This window comes from Giraffa tippelskirchi, chromosome 10, assembly GCF_054371585.1.
Source record: "Giraffa tippelskirchi isolate mGirTip1 chromosome 10, T2T-mGirTip1v1.2.pri, whole genome shotgun sequence".
Classification (NCBI taxonomy): Eukaryota; Metazoa; Chordata; class Mammalia; order Artiodactyla; family Giraffidae; genus Giraffa; species Giraffa tippelskirchi.
The window spans coordinates 77,172,306-77,192,891 of record NC_137284.1 but is presented as its reverse complement, the minus strand read 5'-3'; the positions used below and the strand labels follow the sequence as shown (position 1 = coordinate 77,192,891).

Here is a 20,586-nt window from a genome sequence, read left to right as displayed (position 1 = left end):
ATTTATTAGCTATACCCAAATACAAAATTAAAAGTTTAAAAAAGTAATAATACAGGGAGAAAGCACTGGTTGTGGCTCACTGGCAGAGAAAGAATTCAAGCAACATCCACATGAAGGTCTGAAATGGAAGGCCATAAATGGACCTTGAACTTTTCCCAGCATCATTAGTTCTATTCTAATGCTTATTCTGAAAACACGACATCATTATATACCAGAGAGGAATCTGAGCATGCCACAAGTTTTGTCTTTGCTTATCTGCAGATTTATCCACAAGAAGTGCTAGGTAAATGCTAAAAACTGCACCCGACTAAATTGAAAGTTTTATTAGGAAGACAAAATTTTCACATGCACACCTCATAAACATCCACTTCCACTCACAAGTGTGTGATGACACACATCCGTCCACTTCTGGTGGCAGAATTTTTTGTCTGGTTTCAAATGACCCTTCCACCACTTCACAGTAACACACAAGTCGTAACCTACTTCCCTGAACAAACTTCATGTCTTTGTCAAGAGAAAGTGTCAATTCATTGGAGAATTTATCTATTACTTAACCATTTAAAATGTATAAAAGTATGCTACCCTTTTTCCTAGGTTTTGTTCCTGTTTTCTATTAGACTATAGTTGCTGTACAATGTTATATAAGGTACATGTGTACAGTATGTTCACAATTTTTAAAGGTTACACTTCATTTATAGTTATTATAAAGCATTTGCTGTATTCCCCATGTCATACAATATATATCCTTGTAGCTTATGTTATACCTAATAGTTTGAATCTCTTAACTCCCTACCCCTGGGTTGTCCCTCCCCTTCCCTCTCCTCAGTAGTAATCACTAGTTTGTTTTCTGTATCTACGAATCTGTTTCCTTTTGTTATATTCACTCAGTTGTTATATTTTTTAGATTCCCAATATAAGTGATATCACATACAGTATGTTATTCTGACATTTATTTTTTATTATCACTGACAAAGTTTTTGAGTACTGTACCCTAACCCTCACATTCCCCATCAGTCCTGTACTTTTTATTGTACAGTCTTTCATTGTGAAGTGATTTTTAGGAATGCATATGTCATGTCATAGCAGAACCGAGTGTAGCCTTAATTCAAGGTTCTGAGGAAAGACCGTGCAACGCGCTTTAGAAGGTGACCCAGCCGACTTCCTCAGGCTGTCACTCCAGGGTTAACTAGTACTAGTAACTATAGTTTGTGTGTTTATAATCCTTTGTGGTAGAATAGTGGGGATTATCTCCAAAACATCTCAGAAATTCAGTTTTTATATTGGTTTTATGCAATCAGAAGGCAGAAAAAATCCTCAGTTCTCCAGGTTATACATTTATATACATGTCCTGAGGTTAATAAGAAAAATTAGGTGATGCTATTCTTTGTAATATTTCAGGAAATGAATCAGAACTTGGGTACAGACTGTGACTATTAAAGTCAGTGAGACTAATTTTCCCACCTAGACATAAAGTTGGACTGCCTTGAGACAGGGCCAGAAAACATAAGCCAGAGAAAAACTGATCAAAGATGACTGATTCTGTTCAATTAAACTGACATCTATTAAATGTTATCAAGCGCCAGGTACCATGTTAGACACACAAAACACAAAGGTGAAATACAATGGACCTGACTCTCAAGTAACTCATTATCCAGTTAAGTGGTAGTAGTAAATAATTACAAGACAAAATAAGAAAATAATATAAAATTTGGTAAACGAATCTTTAAAGCAGACATATAGAAGTTGTTTTAAGTTACAGTACTCATAGCTCTGACATTTTCCCAAAATAAAATTATAAATGACTGGAGGTATTAGGTATATACTTATAATAAAAATGACATCTGTAAAACATTTTAAAAACATTAAACCCTACCTTTGGGTCAAAGTTGACACTGAGAAGACCACTGATGGCACTGAATTTAACCAAGGGTTGATTCAAATTGAATTCACAGATTTCATTCACATTACTTTTCCATTCATTATAGATATGATCTTCAAATTGGTTCAGCAAAGTTGTCATCTCAACATACTTCTGATAAACCAAGGTATCATCAGGACTTTCCAAGAATCTGTAGGAATATGGTTTTTCTATATATTGGATTTCAGCTTAATTACTTTACAATAATACACAGTAGAAAATGTAAGAAAATACACTATAAACCAGGAAGAAAACCAATAAAGGTCAAACAATGCTTCTTCCTGGTCTTTGTTTAAAAAAGATAATTATAAAATAAATGGAATGCCCAACATTTAACTAAATCAAATAGCAACAGGTTTATCGATCCCTACAAAGAAAAGAGAAAGATACAAAAATCTGAAAAATAAAAGGAATGCTAGTTATTGGAGAAAGGAAAAACAACAAAAATTAGCAGCATATTTTGGATGAAATGGAAAAGTGAAAAGGAAAAAAAAGACCTAAAACATAGAAATATAGGAAGTTCTAAGTCCTATTAAACATATTCCAAACCATGGGAATAAATCCCTCTCAACAAGTCCAGCCAATAACAAGAGTTAAATAAGGCAATAAGCACTAAAATGAACAGCTCATCACTCTATATAAAAATTGCCTGTGTCATAGGGATAGTGTTACCAGGAAAGCCTAACTACTTACAGATAACGGAGAGATGCAAAGTTTGACCAAAACACCTGAAGTCGGTCAAGAACCTCTTTAGCCCATTTGATATTTCCTGAAGTAAATGGCATATTTTTGTTAAGAATTACATTTCCTTGTTCAATCTGCAAATTGATAATGTGGTGAAGAGGAAGAAAGGGAACATTTAATGAGAGTACACTCCAACCTTGTGAACAATTGCTCATTTTGGTACTTTTACAGAACAAATATACAAAATACATGTGCTAAGTAACTTGGTTGGTAGAAGAGTTATAGTCCTAAAGCAGGTTATTAATATCCATAGGAAATCAGTTAAATAAAAGTATAACAACTTCAGTGCCTGTATCTCACCTTTAGGTATCACTCAGTGTAGTTCTACTTGATACCTTGACCATGATGCTGTGAATGTGCCAGACTTTATCTCCCCACTCACCTGTCTCATGTGTTCATTATACAATTGCTTACACATATCCAACTCTGCACTGAACATGTGCACAAGTGTGCTATAATGTGGGCTGAAAATTTCCATGACAACTGGTTTCTTAAGAAAATTCCCAAATACGGTCAAAAGCTATAAAAAAAAACAAAGTGAAAGAAAGGTTAACCACTGTAGGTTGTTAATACAAATACTCAGTTCACTATTTCCCCCACTAAACCTTCTCCATGAGTAGATACAGAGCAAACATTTAGATCTCTGCAAGTATCCTGCAAGGTCTCCAAATCAAAAACTAATACTTCCTGTTGGGCACCAGGAAATGTAGAAGATGCTTTGCAGATTTAAGAACAGAAGCAAGACTGTGTACTTGTTATTTGCTCTTCTCTCCTACACATTGGACTGAAAAGAGATCAAACCAGTCAATCCTAAAGGAAATCAACTTTGAATATTCACTGGAAAGACTGATGCTGAAGCTGAAGCTCAAGCTCCAATACTTTGGCCACCTGATGCGAAGAACTGACTCACTGAAAAAGACCCTGATGCTGGGAAAGATTGAGGGCAGTAGGAGAAGGGGACAAAAGAGGATGAGATGGTTAGATGGCATCCCCAACTCAATGGACATGAATTTGTGCAAACTCTGGGAGATAATATAGGACAGTGGAGGCTGGCATGCTGCAGCCTATTGGGTTGCAAAGAGTCGGACATGACTTAGCGACTGAACAACAACAACAACCTACACATATACCCTTGGAAATAAGAATATCCATATTAAGGACCTCCAGATCACACAATAATAATAATTATAGTTACCCTGTGATAGATGATAAAGGAAAAGGATGTGAAAAAGAATGTGCATATATATATATAACTGAAATACTCTGCTATACAGCAGAATTTGACACAACATTGTAAATCAACTATACTTCAGTAAAACAAATTTTAAATAAATAGTTATACTGGAAGCATCAGTCACAGTGACTGTCCTGTCTATGCCCATGCGTGTTTTATACCACAAGACCCAGTCACCCCCAAAACAGCAGCTGGGGCAGCAGTGGCGATCTGTTCCAATGACACCCACTCCACAGGCTGACAGTTCCTTCAGTGTCAAAGTTGTAGTTGAAACCTATGCCTTGAGATAAATCAGATTCTTTCTCAGAAAAAGATTTAGGGCATGGCAGGTTGAACCAATGCCAGTAAAATGAGTGAAGACAAATTATAGTTGACCCTTGAACAAAATGAACTTCAACTGCGTGGGTCTACTTTTACACAAAATTTTATCAATAAAGACACTGGAAAAGTTTTTTTGAGATTTGAGACAATTTGAAAAGACTCAGATGAACAAGTTGCCAAAAAATATCAAAAATTTAAGATGTGTCATGAATGCATTAAATATATGTAGATACTACTGGAAAAGGTCAGTTTTCGTTCCAATCCCAAAGAAAGGCAATGCCAAAGAATGCTCAAACTACCGCACAATTGCACTCATCTCACAAGCTAGTAAAGTAATGCTCAAAATTCTCCAAGCCAGGCTTCAGCAATATGTGAACTGTGAACTTCCAGATGTTCAAGCTGGTTTTAGAAAAGGCAGAGGAACCAGAGATCAAATTGCCAATATCCGCTGGATCATCGAAAAAGCAAGAGAGTTCCAGAAAAACATCTATTTCTGCTTTATTGACTATGCCAAAGCCTTTGACTGTGTGGATCACAATGAACTGTGGAAAATTCTGAAAGAGATGGGAATACCAGACCATCTGACCTGTCTCTTGAGAAACCTGTATGCAGGTCAGGAAGCAACAGTTAGAACTGGACATGGAACAACAGACTGGTTCCAAATAGGAAAAGGAGTACGTCAAGGCTGTATATTGTCACCCTGCTTATTTAACTTCTATGCAGAGTACATCATGAGAAACGCTGGGCTGGAAGAAACACAAGCTGGAATCAGGATTGCTGGGAGAAATATCAATAACCTCAGATATTCGGATGACACCACCCTTATGGCAGAAAGTGAAGAAGAACTAAAGAGCCTCTTGATGAAAGTGAAAGAGGAGAGTAAAAAAGTTGGCTTAAAGCTCAACGTTCAGAAAACTAAGATCATGGCATCTGGTCCCATCACTTCATGGGAAATAGATGGGGAAACAGTGTCAGACTTTATTTTTTGGGGCTCCAGAATCACTGCTGATGGTGACTGCAGCCATGAAATTAAAAGACGCTTACTCCTTGGAAGGAAGGTTATGGCCAACCTAGATAGCATATTTAAAAGCGGAGACATTGCTTTGCCAACAAAAGTCCGTCTAGTCAAGGCTATGGTTTTTCCAGTGGTCATGTATGGATATGAGAGTTGGACCGTGAAGAAAGCTGAGCGCCGCAGAATTGATGCTTTTGAACTGTGGTGTTGGAGAAGACTCTTGAGAGTCCCTTGGACTGCAAGGAGATCCAATCAATCCATCCTAAAAGAGATCAATCCTGGGTGTTCATTGGAAGGTCTGATGTTGAAGCTGAAACTCCAATACTTTGGCCACCTCATGCGAAGGGTTGACTCATTGGAAAAGACCCTAATGCTGTGTAGGATTGGGGGCGGGAGGAGAAGGGGATGACAGAGGATGAGATGGTTGGATGGCATCACCGACTCGATGGACATGGGTTTGGGTAGACTCTGGGAGTTGGTGATGGACAGAGAGGCCTGGCATGCTGCAATTCATGGGGTTTCAAAGAGTCAGACACGACTGAGCGACTGAACTGAACTGAGTCTATCCTTACATAGATATAAGGATCTATTTAATATAAAATAGTGTGTAGTCTTCTGTTTTATAACTTTGCTTTCAAAAAATTACATTACCAAACAGTATACCTCTCCCATAACTGAAGAAATTGCCTATCAGCCTATCACCACAGTTTTAAGTAACAATGTTACCAATATCATATTATGAATATGACTGTAATACTCTATGCCATAAAAATTTTTAAATAATTCAGTTATTAGTATATAGACTAGGCTATTGTGGAATAGTCCTGTCAATTGTTCTGGGCTACCAGAAAACAATCATTCTGAAAAAAAGAAGCAATCATTCAATCACTGATAAAAAGCAGCAATCATGAATTCATTTTCGCTGCTTCAATTCATGATTGCTGCTTCTTTTTATCAATGTATGAATCATTATACCTGTAAAGAAACATGAATTTCTTTTTCACATTATATTTTCAGTTTTTTTATGTCTAGTGTTGGCAATACATGTGTTCTGTATCATGTAAGATGATATTGATACAGGTACACAATACCAATGTAGGTATTGACAGATGATTCATTTTGTAGAGATGACAGACTCACAGGATCAATAGAATACAGTCCTGTTAGTGTGTTTTTTCTTCCTTATGATTTTTCTTAGTAACAGTTTCTTTTTTTCTAGCTTACTTTCTTGTGAGAATATATTATACAATAAATATAACACACAAACTGTGTATCCATTGACCACTCATTATTGGCAAGGCTTCTGGTCAAAACTAGGCTATTGTTAGTTAAGTCTGAGGGGAACCAAAAGTTAAACACTGACTTTTGACTATGAAGGGGGTCAGCACTGTTCAAGGATCAACTGTCCTAGCAAGCAGGGGAAGCCAATGAGTAAGGGGACAGAAAAAGCAGATATGTGACCTAAAACACCATCACACAACCAGCAAGCTGCTGAGTGTAAGCCCACAGTTCCTGTTGATGGGTTATGAAGCCCTCAGATCTTAAACTAATCTTGACCAACCACAAGTTTTCACAAAGCTTAGCTGTCTGGTGAGGCTAACTTTGGTTTTCTATTGTCCTCCTGTCTTATTTTCTAATCTGTGGGGATTCTCCTGTGCATCAGTGTGAGACAGCTTTCTTTGCAAGAAAAATAATGTAGTAAAAATACATATTTTTATAAAAGCAATGTTTACAGAATGCTGACTAGGTGCCCAGGCACTGTATTTTAAGGGAGTTAAAAATGCGGTTCTCACATGCTCCAGATAAAGAAACTGAGTTGTGGGTAGGGGACAACTTGCCCGAGTTGTCAGAGCTAATACAGAGTTGAGGTTTGACACTGACATTGTGCAGGCTGGCACCAGGGCAGCCTCTGCTACCTTGGGTGGCCTTCCATCAGCCCAGGTGCCACTTAAAATTGTTCTTTTGTTAGTTACCTACTCTGTGTGGGCTTCAGAAAATGTTAGTTATAAGGCCTGTTCCATAGATACATTCTTTGAAATAAAAGGAAGTATCTCCTCAAAATAACTAAATATCATCAAGGTGGCAGAAAGCTATATACCAAGATTTGTGCCTTATTAGTGATGTGACATGGCAAAAGATAGAGCTTTGTTATTCCTCTTAGGGGTACACTAATGGGTGTACCCCCAAAATTATTGCTGTTAAAAAAGCAGTTATCACTGTAAACATTTTGTAAAGATTTCCTAAAAACTACTCACTAAAAAAAAAAAACACACAAGGAAAAAAATTATACAAACAGAAAGGTAGATCTAACCATATCTTAGAGGCAATTGAGATAAACACATGTTGGCCTTTTTTCTGGTAATATCAACTATAACTACTGTAAAACTGTTGGTGGGAAAGAAATTGGTGCAGCTGCTATGAAGAACAGTGTGGAGATTCCTTAAAAAACTACAAATGCAGCTACCATATGATCCAGCAATCCCACTCCTAGGCATATATCCAGAGAAAACCATGGCCCAAAAGACATGCACCCTAGTAGTCACTGTAGCACTATTCACAATAGCCAAGACATGGAAGCAACCTAAATGTCCATTGACAGATGATGGATAAAGAAGATGCGGTATACATATAATGGAATATTACTCAGCCATAAAAATAATGAAATAATGCCATTTGCAGCAACATGTGATCATCATAAGTCGGTTAGAGAAAGACAAGTATCACGTGATATCACTTACATGTGGAATCTAAAAAATGATACCAATGAACTTACTTACGAAACAAAAACAGACTCACATACATAGAAAACAAAACTTAGGGTTACCAAACGGGAAAGGGTGTGGGGAGGGATAAACTAGGAGTTTGAGATTAACATATTGACATTATTATTAGATAAAAAATAGATAATCAACAACATGTTGTTTAGCACAGGAAACTATACTCAGTATCTTGTAACAATCTATAAAAGAATTTTAAAAAGAATATATATGTATATATGTGTAAAACTAAATCACTTTGCTGACCACCTGTAACTAACACATTATAAATCAACTATATTTCAATAAAAAGTACTGTAGAAACTACTAAATACTTAAAATCCGCTTGGCTAGTTGCTGCCGAGCAAAATGCAAAGTATTAACTTTTCTTCTTACAACCACTGTTCTGTTACATTTGGACTTTATGTTAACATTCTGAAGTAAAAACAGCCTTAAAAATTTTATAAAGAATTGGACTGTAACTATAGTAAGGAAACACATCTATTTCACAGCGTTCTCTTTCAAATCCTTATTATGTCAATCACAACTGAAACAATACCAGAAGCTTCCCAGCCACATCTCATTTTGCCCAGCTGACATGCTTAGTGGAACTTAACTCCAAGTGTGAAATAGGAAAGAGAGAGAAAATATTCATTGGGGAGATAGTAAAGCCAGAAATTAGTAGTTAAAGTCTTAACTACATTAAGTACACATTACCTTAATTTTTCAACATCACAGATAAATAAAAATTATCTTCCAGGATGAGAATAAAGGTCATTTGAACTTTCCTGGTTTACTTGTCACATTGGAACTGAGAGCTTTTTTATGACAACCATTTCTGTCCTTCATATCAATCTCGAAAGATTCAAGACTGATTCCCAATACGTGCTTCCTTCCTAAATATTCCATTAGAGGTCTGTAAGGTTTACTTTGATTTTCTTCTACTTCTCAGTTTCATTATGCAATATTTATGTTTTTCCTAAATTTGTCTCTGTTTCAGATTTTTTTAATCTGTTGCCGTATGAACCACGTAAACTTTGATTTTCTAGTGTTCTGTTATTTCATCTAAAGACTTTTCTCAACACTTACCTTACATACTTCAGTCTCCCTTCATGTAGAGACACTGTAAATTTTAGAAAGCCTTCCATCAGCATTTTGTTTTATTTTAATTTTTGTTGAGTGCTAACTCGGCAGGGTCTGAGCCACAGTTTTATACTGTTGGCTTCCAGGGCCCTTCCTGCTCATGGCTTTGCTGGGTCCTGGTGTTCAGAGAAGTCTGCAGGTATTTATTTCCCAGGACACAACAGTAACTGGGCGGAATTCATCAGCCTGGACCTATAGTAGAATTAATTTTCTCCCTAAATACACCACCCTGTCATTTTTTTCTTCTGCCACGACTCTTGCTGCGGTTTATCTTCATTTGCGTGTCATTGCAGGACTGTGACAACCAGTTAGCCCTCCTAATGTCACAGTTAAGTGCCTGCTTTATATAAAGGATTGCAAAAGGTGATCTAAATATAACAAAAACTCTAAGATGATGCCCCACCCCTGGAGAGCTTATAAGGGCAGCAGCTTATGCTATATTTTTCAGTAGACAAGGTACAAATATGCTGAGAATCAAAGAAACAATACATGACAATAAAGAGATAAAACTGTTTAGAAAAGTAATTGTCATGTTAAAATAGAATCCATATGAATGGCTGTGAGAAAAGAGATAAGGTAGGAGCCTCTGTAATTGAGATTTTCCTCCACATTCTTTCTTGCAGTGATTTCCAAAAGTCTGAAAGAAAGTCCAGTAACAGAGAATATAATAGACTAGTGCATAGCCACTAAAAATGGTATTGTTGAAATCTGTTATTAAAGTAAAAATATTTATGATTCACCGCTGCTTGAAAAGGCTACAAAAAGATTGCAGAGTTCAGAATACGTCATTTTTCGCAAAGAGAAATATGTATGCATATCTAGTCAAAGAAAAGGACTGGCAGTATAAAAACCACAGTAACTTCTGAGAGATGGCATGACGGGTGGTGTTATTTTATAACAACAGGCTATATATTTCAGCCAGCATCATCTCAGTTTCATCCAAGGGCTCATAAGAGAGAATTCTGGGCCTTGTGACTTCCCTGTATTAAAATGGTTGACAGTGTCAGAAGACATTAGTAGCTTAACCACCTTCTGACCAATTTATTTGAATTTTAAGATCAAAATCAAGCAATTATCTCTGACAAAGTCTGGGTGTGTTATTTTGTTTTGTACTGCAATCTTCAATGAATTGTGATCCATGATTCTCTAGCTGTGTTTCTACTGACACGGAATCCTCATTTCACTTTGGGGATGTCATCTAAGTTTACACTTGACTTCAGATTCTCTTCTTTGACAAGCAAGTTTGACTATGCATACACTATACTGTATTTCATCAGTTCTATGATAAACATTCTTTCATGTTTTAACCCCTTTGAAACTAGATTATGTTATATAATCAACAGCGTCCTAATCTTTTGGCAGTGTTTTCCTTTGCTGATAAACAATGGCGTGTTTGGTAATTGGTGTCTTATGGTTAATGAAAATCAGTGCTTAAACTGTTATTTATTTCAGTCAGATCAATAAAGTGGGCAGGAGAACCCAACCTATATAAACAATGGTAAAGAAAAGAAATTCTTGAATTAACTGGTATTTTTCACTTTTCACAGTGGCTTAATTTTGAATCAGTACTTCACAGGTCTTCCCAAACTTGCTCTAAAGGTAACGAAAGAGCAATGAATTCAAGCAAAGATCAATAGTCAAATGTCCTAAAACTGAGCTTGTCCAAGGTAAATGTCATTATTCATTAGTGTGTTATTCAAAGTTTATAATTCAGTGAGCTGAATATGAAAAGAATGTGACTAGTTAATAGTTTACCTGAATCAGAAAAGAATGTATTCCCTCTTTTCATCTAATACTCTTACATTATTCATTACTAAAACTTTTTTTTAATAACTTCTTCAGAACTAACCTTAAACGCAGCTTCCAGACCACTGCAGTTGAAGAAAGCTTCACAAAGAATTGACCCAAGCCTTCTGTCAAAATCCAGAATTTTGGACTTAAACACAACATAATCACTTTCAAATTCCTACAAAATTCAAAATAAAATATTAGTTTTCAGGAAAGAATCCAACAATGAAAATATCAATCACAAAAGCATGACACCTCTCTCTTTTCCTCTCTGAACGGATTTATTTTTCATAGCGGGATTCTAGGAAAGAAACTGCTGTATCTGACTAAGTGTTCAGTGACAGCCTTATAGAGCAGGGAACATCTAGCACTGTCAGCTCACGTTTCCACAATGCCTTCCACTGGCTCAGACCCCAACATCAGAACTTTGGCCTATTGGTCCACCCTTCTCCATGCTATTTTGATTATAAATTTAAAAAGCAAAGCTTTATAGAAAATAAAAAGGAAAAAAAAATAATCTTGCCTCATTATAAATTTAGTACATCTAGAGTTTAAAAATAAAGTTTTTATTTTGTTTTTCATGGGGCAGAAAACCTGCTAGGAAACACTATTTCTTCAAGTGAGAACTAAAATCCACAGGTCTGTAAGAAAACATCACTGGAGATGCAGACGTAACATTAACACTCTTCCTATTTCCCCAGTTTCTTACTAACATGCGGTTAACAACCTCCAGTTTCCTCTTAATACATAAACACCCACTCTCATAATTACAATCAATGAAACAAAGACAAAATAACCATCATCTGCATAGCATTCCAATTCAGTCTTCAGTGAAGCCCCAGAAATTCAGAAACACTTGGGGCTTCCTAGTCAAGCCACCCCAGGAGTATACACCACACACTTAATGGATGCCCTTTGTTACCTCCATAAACTGAGCCTTTTCTATTAATAATACTAACAGGAATAATAACAATAATGACAGCTAACATTTATTCAATTCTATTTTAAATGTTTTACATTATTAACTCAATTCTGACAATTTATAATGTAGGTAGTATTTTTCCCATTTTATGGGCACCAAAATAAACTCTGAGAAGTTTATATCCACAGTCATACCACTAGTTAAGAGCAGGGCCAGAATTTAAAACCAGGTAACCTGGCTCCAGAGCTCACACTCCAACCATGATCTTGGATGTTTCTATGAAGGAATACATCTTATGCTAAATTTAAAATACACACTAGAAAACAGCGTTAACAGCACAGTTCTAGAGCACTGTGTATCATACACAGCAATGTCATATTTAGCATCAAGAAGAAGTCTCCAGTTTTGACTTAGGGCCAAACAGTGTCTTCATTCAAGGATCACTGACTTTTAAAAAGTAAACACAAATGCCCAACAAGTTGTAACAAGCCTACCTTGTCCCTCTTCTCAGTGTGGCAACAGGGAACATACAACTTAAGATCCTCAAACATCATTTGAACAATTAGCAAATAATCAATATCTCAGTTCAGTTGCTCAGTCGTGTCCAACTCTTTGCAACCCCATGGACTGCAGCAGGCAAGGACTCCCTGTCCATCACCAACTTCCAGAGCTTGCTCAAACTCATGTCCATCAAGTTGGTGATGCCATCCAACCATCAGGGAAGGAACAAATACTTATTTCCCATAACAGATCTCTCTCCCAACCTCTGTCAGCTCAGCCTGAATTCAGAATTGCTGAGGGGACTTCTCCCCTAGGAAATCCCCCAGATAACTCAAATTTATTATATACAAAGGCTTCCCTGGTGGCTCAGATGGCAAAGAATCTGTCTGGAATAAAGGAGACCAGGATTCGATCCCTGGATCGGACAGATCCCCTGGAGTAGGAAATGGCAACCCATTCCAACATTCTTGCCTAGAAAATCCTAGAGGAGCCTGGCAAGCTACAGTCCATGGAGCTGCCAAATAGGAACTCATCCTCTCTATAAAGACACTTTTCATTCTATAAACCCTAACAAAAACTCTGGCAATCTCTTTGACTTCTTCCTCTCTTGCTCAAGTGTTATCCGTCTTTTCTCCTATGTATTCTCCATCGTCCAGGCATTACCCTTGTCTGGATCACCATTACCACTTAGCTAGATTTCTGTTTACCATATTTGAACAACTCTCTTTACCTTTAATCTCATCTCTCCCATCATTCTCTAAACTGCAATCTAAACAAGCTTTCTAAAATAGAAATCATATGTCACTCTCGTACTAATAATTCTCCATGTCTCAGTACGGAATACTTAACTTTTTAGGGTGAAGTCTCACAGTCTTAGCCTCATCTACAAGGTCCTTTGTGATGTGAACCCTACTTACTGCTCCTGACTATTCCAGTGTCTCTCCCCCTTCACTCTCTCGGATCTAGCCAGCCCTGCCTTGTCACACTGATGCTCTGGGTATAACACAATTTTCTCTAATCACTTTCTTTTCACCTACTCCTTACCTGCTTCATTTCTATTTATTTTTCCAGTTCCACTTGCCTTTCAGGCATTGTCTCAGTTTCCCTTTCACCTCCCCTGGAAAGGGGCCCTTCATAAATACTCCCATGGCACACAGCACTTTTCATACCCTAGCACTGAGCACACTGTATAACTGACTACCTGGATTCTCCCACTGGGTTTTAATCTATGAGGACAGTACCCAGGTTTCTTCTCACAGTGACAGTACCAATATTTAACATTCCCAGTGCATAGCTGCTTCTCAATATTTATTAGAGAATAAACAATATACTGAAACTCAAACTACTCAACCCATTTTTTCTATATTCTAGAAACTCCAAAATTGCCCTTATTAGTAACATGAGAAATTTTGACGTTTTAGCTAGAGAAATATCATGGTCTAATTTAGCTCTTAGTAGGCAATCATGTTGCTGTGTGAAGAATAGACGTGATGGAGCCAAGACACGGGCTGAAGGAGAGGTTTAGGAGCAAAGGCAATAACCTGGGTCAGAGATGAGAACTGTATATATTTTCAGGGTGATATATTCTCAGGGTTTATATGACAGAACCTGATGTTCATCATGAGAAAAGAATAAGATCATGGATGACTCCTATATTTTGCACTAAGCAGTACACTATATGGAGAATTTTTGAGTTGAAAAATACAAGGAAGAATAGGCTTGGGGAGAGGTAAAGCACGCTGATGATGTCTATTAAATATACAAGTGGAGATGTTGAGTAGGCAGCCAAATACATGCTTTGTGTTTGGGATATAAGGAGGTCCTTTCCATTATGTATAATGTCCTTGAGGCTTTTGGTAGATGTTCTTTATCAATTTGAGGAAGGGCCCTGCTATTCCTATTTCTGAGAATTTTTCTTTCCCATCATGAATGGATATTGAATATGGTCAAAAACCTAATGCATTGAAGTTTTAAAATTGCTAAACTATCACAAAGGAGGCAAGAATACAGCATGGAGAAAAGACAGTCTTTTCAACACGCGGTGCTGGGAAAACCAGACAGTTACACGTAAAAGAATGAAATCAGAACCCTCCCTAACATCACACACAAGAATAAACTCAAAATGGATTAAAGACCTAAATGTAAAGCCAGTAACTATAAAACTCTTAGTGGAAAATATAGGCAGAACATTCTCTGACATAAATCTATATCTCTATCTCTTTCGATTTATCTCAGAGAGTCATGAAAATAAAAACAAAAATAAATAAACAGAACCTAATTAAACTTAAAAACTTTTGCACAGCACAGGAAGCCATAAACAAAATGAAAAGACAACCTGAAGAATATGAGAAAATATTTGCAAGTGACCAACAAGGTATTAATCTTCAAAACATACAAACAGCTCATATAGCTCAGTATCAAGAAAAACCCCAAACAATCCAATAAAAAAATGGGAAGAAGATCTAAACAGACATTTCTTCAAAGAAGGCAGACAGATGGTCAAAAAGCACATGAAAATATGCTCAATATCACTAATTATCAGTTCAGTTTAGTTCAGTCACTCAGTCGTGTCCAACTCTTTGTGACCCCATGAATCGCAGCATGCCAGGCCTCCCTGACCATCACCAACTCCCGGAGTCTATCCAAACCCATGTCCATCGAATCGGTGATGCTATCCAGCCATCTCATCCTCTGTCATCCCCTTCTCCTCCTGCCCCCAATCCTTCCCAGCATTAGGGTCTTTTCCAATGAGTCAACTCTTCGCATGAGGTGGCCAAAGTATTGGAGTTTCACCTTCAACATCAGTCCTTCCAATGAACACCCAGGACTGATTTCCTTTAGGATGGACTGGTTGGATCTCCTTGCAGTCCAAGGGACTCTCAAGAGTCTTCTCCAACACCACAGTTCAAAAGCATCAATTCTTCGGCACTCAGCTTTCTTCACCGTCCAACTCTCACATCCATACATGACTACTGGAAAAACCATAGCCTTGACTAGATGGACATTTGTTGGCAGAGTAATGTCTCTGGTTTTCAATATAATCAGAGAAATGCAAATCAAAACTGCAATGAGGTATCTCACACCTGTCAGAATGTCCATCATAAAAAAATCTACAATAAATGTTGGAAAGGGTGTGAAGAAAAGGGTACCCTCTTATACTGTAGGTATGAATATAAAATTGTACAACCATTATGGAGAACTGTATGGAGAATCCTTAAAAACTAAAACTAAAACCACAGTATGACCCAGCACCCCCACTCCTGGGCGTGTACCTGGAGAAAATCATAATTTGAAAAGATACATGCATACCCATACATGCAGCACTATAACAGCCAAGACATGGGAGCAGCCTAAATGTCCACTGACAGAGGAATGGATAAAAAAGATGTGGTACATATATACACAATGGAATATTACTTGGCCATAAACAATGAACTAATGCCATTTACAGCAACATGGATGGACCTGGATATCATCATACTAAGTGAAGTCAGACAGAGAAAGACAAAAATCATATTCTATCACTTATTTGTGACACCTAATTTTTAAAATGATACAAATGGGGAATTCCCTGGAAGTCCAGTGGTTAGGACTCCATGTTTCCACTGCAGGGGACACAAGTTTGATCCCCGGTCAGGGAACTAAGATCCGGCATACTGTATAAGTGCTTAGTCGCTCAGTTATGTCCAACTCTTTGCGACCCCATGGACTGTAGCCCGCCAGGCTCCTCTGTCCTTGGGGATTCTCCAAGCAAGAATACTGGAGTGGATTGCCATGCCCTCCTCCAAGGGATCTTCCCAACCCAGGGATCGAACCCAAGTCTCCCGCATTGCAGGCAGATTCTTTACCAACTGAGCCACCAAGGAAGCCCAAGAATACTGGAGTGGGTAGCCTATCCCTCCTCCAGGGGATCTTCCCAACCCAGGAATTGAACTGGGGTCTCCTGCATTGCAGGTGGATTCTTTACCAGCTGATCTACCAGGAAAGCCCACATGTGCAGCACAGCCAAAAAAAAGAGATACATATGAACTTATTTACAAATCAAAAACAGACTCAGAGATCTCAAAATCAAACTTGTGGTTACCAAAGGGGAAACATGAGGGGAAGTGATAAATTAGGAGATTGGGATTGACATATACACACGACTATATATAAAATAGATAATAGGGACCTACTGTACAGCAGAGGGAACTCTACTCAATATTCTGTAATAACCTATATGGGAAAAGAATCTGAAACAAATATATATATACACACACACACATTATATACACTTTATCACTAAAAAATACTGACCATCATCTGAGCCTTAATGAGTCATAGTAATAATATCAAAGATCACAGATCACCATAAGAAATATAGTAATAACAAAGAAGTTTGAGATATTGTGAAAGTTTCCAAAATGTGACCAAGACACAAAGTGAGCAGGTGTTACTGCAAAAATGATACTGATCAGTGCGGGGTTGCCATGAACCTTCAATCTGTAAAAAAAAACAAAAAAAACCCCACAGTATCTGGCAAGCACAAATGAAAAAATGAGGTGTGCCTGTAATTCTTCAATATTTGGTAGAATTCTCCAGTGAAACACCCCAGGCATCAATATTTTCTTTGGGGGAAGTTTTTAAACACAAAACCAATGTTTCTAACCCTCAAAAGAAAAAAAAAATTAAGTATCTGTGATAACAGATGTTAGGTAAACTTACTGTGATAATCATTTCACAACATACACATGTACCAAATTATTATGTTGTACACCTAAAACTAATATAATGTAACATGTCAATTATATCTCAATTTTCAATATTTCATATTGGGTGAGTTGTGGTAATTCAAATTTTTTGAGGAATTATTTCATTTAATCAAAGTTATCAAATTCATGTATAGAGGTTATTCTTTTGTTTTTATTACTCATTATTCTCTCGATATCTGCAGAACATGTAATGGTAGCTCTTTTCTACTCCTGACATTGGTAATTTTTCTTTTTTTCTTTGTAGTCTTACTAGAGTTTTGTCTTTTCAAAGAACTAACTCTTAGTTTCATTGACTTTATTATTTATTTTCAATGTCATTGATTTCTGCTCTTCCCTTCTTTCTGATTTGTATCTATTTGCTCTCATTTTTTTTCCTAGGTTCTTAGGGTAGAAACATTACTGATTTGGTATTTTCCTCTTTTTTAATGCATGTATTTAGTGCTATAAGTTTCCCTCATAACTGCTTTAGCTGTTCCTACAAATTTTGAAATACTGTATTTTCATTTCATTCATTTTCATTCAGTTCTCTAGGTTTTGTTTCCCTTGAGACTACTACATTTATTCATGGAATACTTAGAAATGTGATCTTTAGCTTCTGAGTGTTTAGAGCTTTTCCTGTCAGGTTTCTATTATTGATTTCTAGTTTGAGTCCATTGTCATCTAAGAACATACTCTGTATGATTTCATTCCTCCCACGAGCAGTGAGTCAAATAAGAAATCACCTGGGAAATTAAGAATACCTTGACACAAATGGAGGAAAAAAAGCCCAACAAAGTCAAACTTAAGGAATACATCAGAAACAGTATTAAGGGAAAAATTATCACTATAAACATATACATTAAAAAAGGAGGATCTTAATTGAATAACCTAACTTTACACATCATGTGAATTGAAAAAGAGCAAACTAATACCAAAGCTAGCAGAGGAAAGGGAAAAACATCAAGATTAAGGTGGAGATAAATGAACTCAATAACAGAAAAACAGAGAAAAATCAACAAAGCCAAAGAGTTTATTCTTTGGGGAAAAAAAGAATGAAATTGACATTTAGACTGACTAAAGAAAAAAGAGGGAAACTAAAATTACTAAAATGAAATCTGAGTAATTACTACCAATTTTACAGAAGTAAAAAGAATCATAAAAATGTTTTATGAACAACTGTGTAACAAATTACGTAACAGATGAAACGGACAAATATAGAAATACCAACCTACCATGACTGAATCATGAAGTAACAGAAAAATTGAATAGGCCTATAACTAGTACAGAGACTAATCATCAAAAAACTTCCAAAAAATAACAAAAAAAGCCTAGGACCAGATAGCTTTCTGGTCAACACCACCAAACACTTAAAGAAGTATTGACACTAATCTTACTCAAAAATCCTCTTCTGAAAAAGTGAAGAGGGAACACTTCCTAACTCATCTTATAAAGCATATATTGCCCTGATACCAAAGCCAAATAAAGACATGACAAGTATCCCTTATAGACAATGATATAAACACTCTCAACACAAGCTAGCAAATAGAACCCAGCAGCATATCAAAAGGATCACACACCATGACTGAATGGATTTATTTGCAGAATGCAAAGATGGCAAATGAAATCAATAATAGACCACATTAACAAAATGAAGGAAAAAGATCCCATGATCATCTCAATTGATGCAAAAAAAAATGACAAAATTCAACACCCTTTAATGATAAAAACACTCAAATTAGAAATGCTACAGGCCATCAACATGATAAAGGCCATCTACGAAGATCCCACAGTTAATACCACACTCGATGGTGAAAGGCAAAGTAGTCCCGATAGGATCATGAGCGTGACAGGGATGTTTCACTTCCACCACTTCTACTCAACAAAGCATGGGAAGCACTAGCTAGAGCAATTAGGTGAGAAAAAGAAATAAAAAGTAATCAAACTGGAAAGGGATAAGTAAAATTATCTCTGTTAATAGATGACATGATTTGACACATAGAAAACTCTGAAGATTCTGCACCAAAGATAAAAAAAAAATGCAGCAAAGATGCAGGGTGCAAAATCAGCATGCAAAAATCAGTTGTACTTCTATACATTAGTTATGAACAACAAAACTGTTCATATAGTTTTGTTCATATACCTTACCAGATATACAAAGAATAACTCAATATTTACCAAATACCTAAATGTAGAACATAGAAAATGTGTTTTTGCTAAACATAGCAAAAAACTCTCTCTAGGCTGAGAGTTCTGAGTTAGAACTTCCGTTTCACTCCCTGAGAACTGTGTAATCTCAGGTAATTTACTTGCCCTCATCTGCCTGTGTGGTTATTCTCAGGGTTACAGTGAGAATTAAGCAGGAATGTGTATAAAGGTTTGGCACAATGTCTGGCATCCAACATTTGTTCAGTAAATATTAACAAACTCCGAATAACTGACTCTAGTGGAGCCAAGGGCTTACTTTCAAGAATATCCACCATCCTTGCGTAGCTATCTGGGGAATTTTATTTAATCAAGCAACACTTCAGAATGTTGGTTGAACCTAACCGTTGAACCTAAAGTCACCTGTCCATCAGTTAAACACAAACAGTTAAGAAGACATTTCTCCAAAGAAGACATACAGATGGCTAACAAACACATGAAAAGATGCTCAACATCACTCATTATTAGAGAAATGCAAATCAAAACCACAATGAGGTATCATTTCACACCAGTCAGAATGGCTGCTATCCAAAAGTCTACAAGCAATAAATGCTGGAGAGGGTGTGGAGAAAAGGGAACCCTCTTACACTGTTGGTGGGAATGCAAACTAGTACAGCCACTATGGAGAAGAGTGTGGAGATTCCTTAAAAAACTGGGAATAGAACTGCCATATGACCCAGCAATCCCACTGCTGGGCATATACACCGAGGAAACCAGAATTGAAAGAGACGCATGTACCCCAATGTTCATCGCAGCACTGTTTACAATAGCCAGGACATGGAAGCAACCTAGATGTCCATCAGCAGACGAATGGATAAGGAAGCTGTGGTACATATACACAATAGAATATTACTCAGCCATTAAAAAAAATACATTTGAATCGGTTCTACTGAGATGGATGAAACTGGAGCCCATTATACAGAGTGAATTAAGCCAGAAAGAAAAACACCAATACAGTATACTAATGCATATATATGGAATTTGAAAGATGGTAACGATAACCCTATATGCGAGACAGAATAAGAGACACAGATGCATAGAACAATTTTATGGACTCTGAGGGAGAAGATGAGGGTGGGACGTTCTGGGAGAATAGCATTGAAACATGTATATTATCATATGTGAAACAGAACACCATTCCATGTTCGATGCATGAGACAAGGGCTCAGGGCCGGGGCAATGGGATGACCCAGAGGGATGGGATGGGGAGGGAGGTGGGTGGGGGGTCCAGGAAGGGGAACACATGTAAACCCATGGCTGATTCATGTCAATGTATGGCAAAAACGACTACAATATTGTAAAGTAATTAGCC

At 37.0% G+C, this 20,586-nt stretch overlaps 1 protein-coding gene across 4 annotated transcripts in view; it reads right to left on the bottom strand.

The window, feature by feature from the left end:
- Positions 1–20,586, bottom strand: part of DNAH11 (dynein axonemal heavy chain 11) — a 364,135-nt gene that overhangs the window by 316,579 nt on the left and 26,970 nt on the right. For all 4 annotated transcript variants that reach the window (XM_081536384.1, XM_081536387.1, XM_081536386.1 and 1 more), the window contains exons 9-12: positions 10,981–11,097; positions 3,045–3,182; positions 2,612–2,736; positions 1,874–2,069 (exon numbers count right to left, since the gene is read on the bottom strand). In XM_081536384.1, coding sequence (XP_081392510.1) covers positions 1,874–2,069; positions 2,612–2,736; positions 3,045–3,182; positions 10,981–11,097 — 576 coding nt within the window. The remainder of the gene's footprint in view (positions 1–1,873; positions 2,070–2,611; positions 2,737–3,044; positions 3,183–10,980; positions 11,098–20,586) is intronic.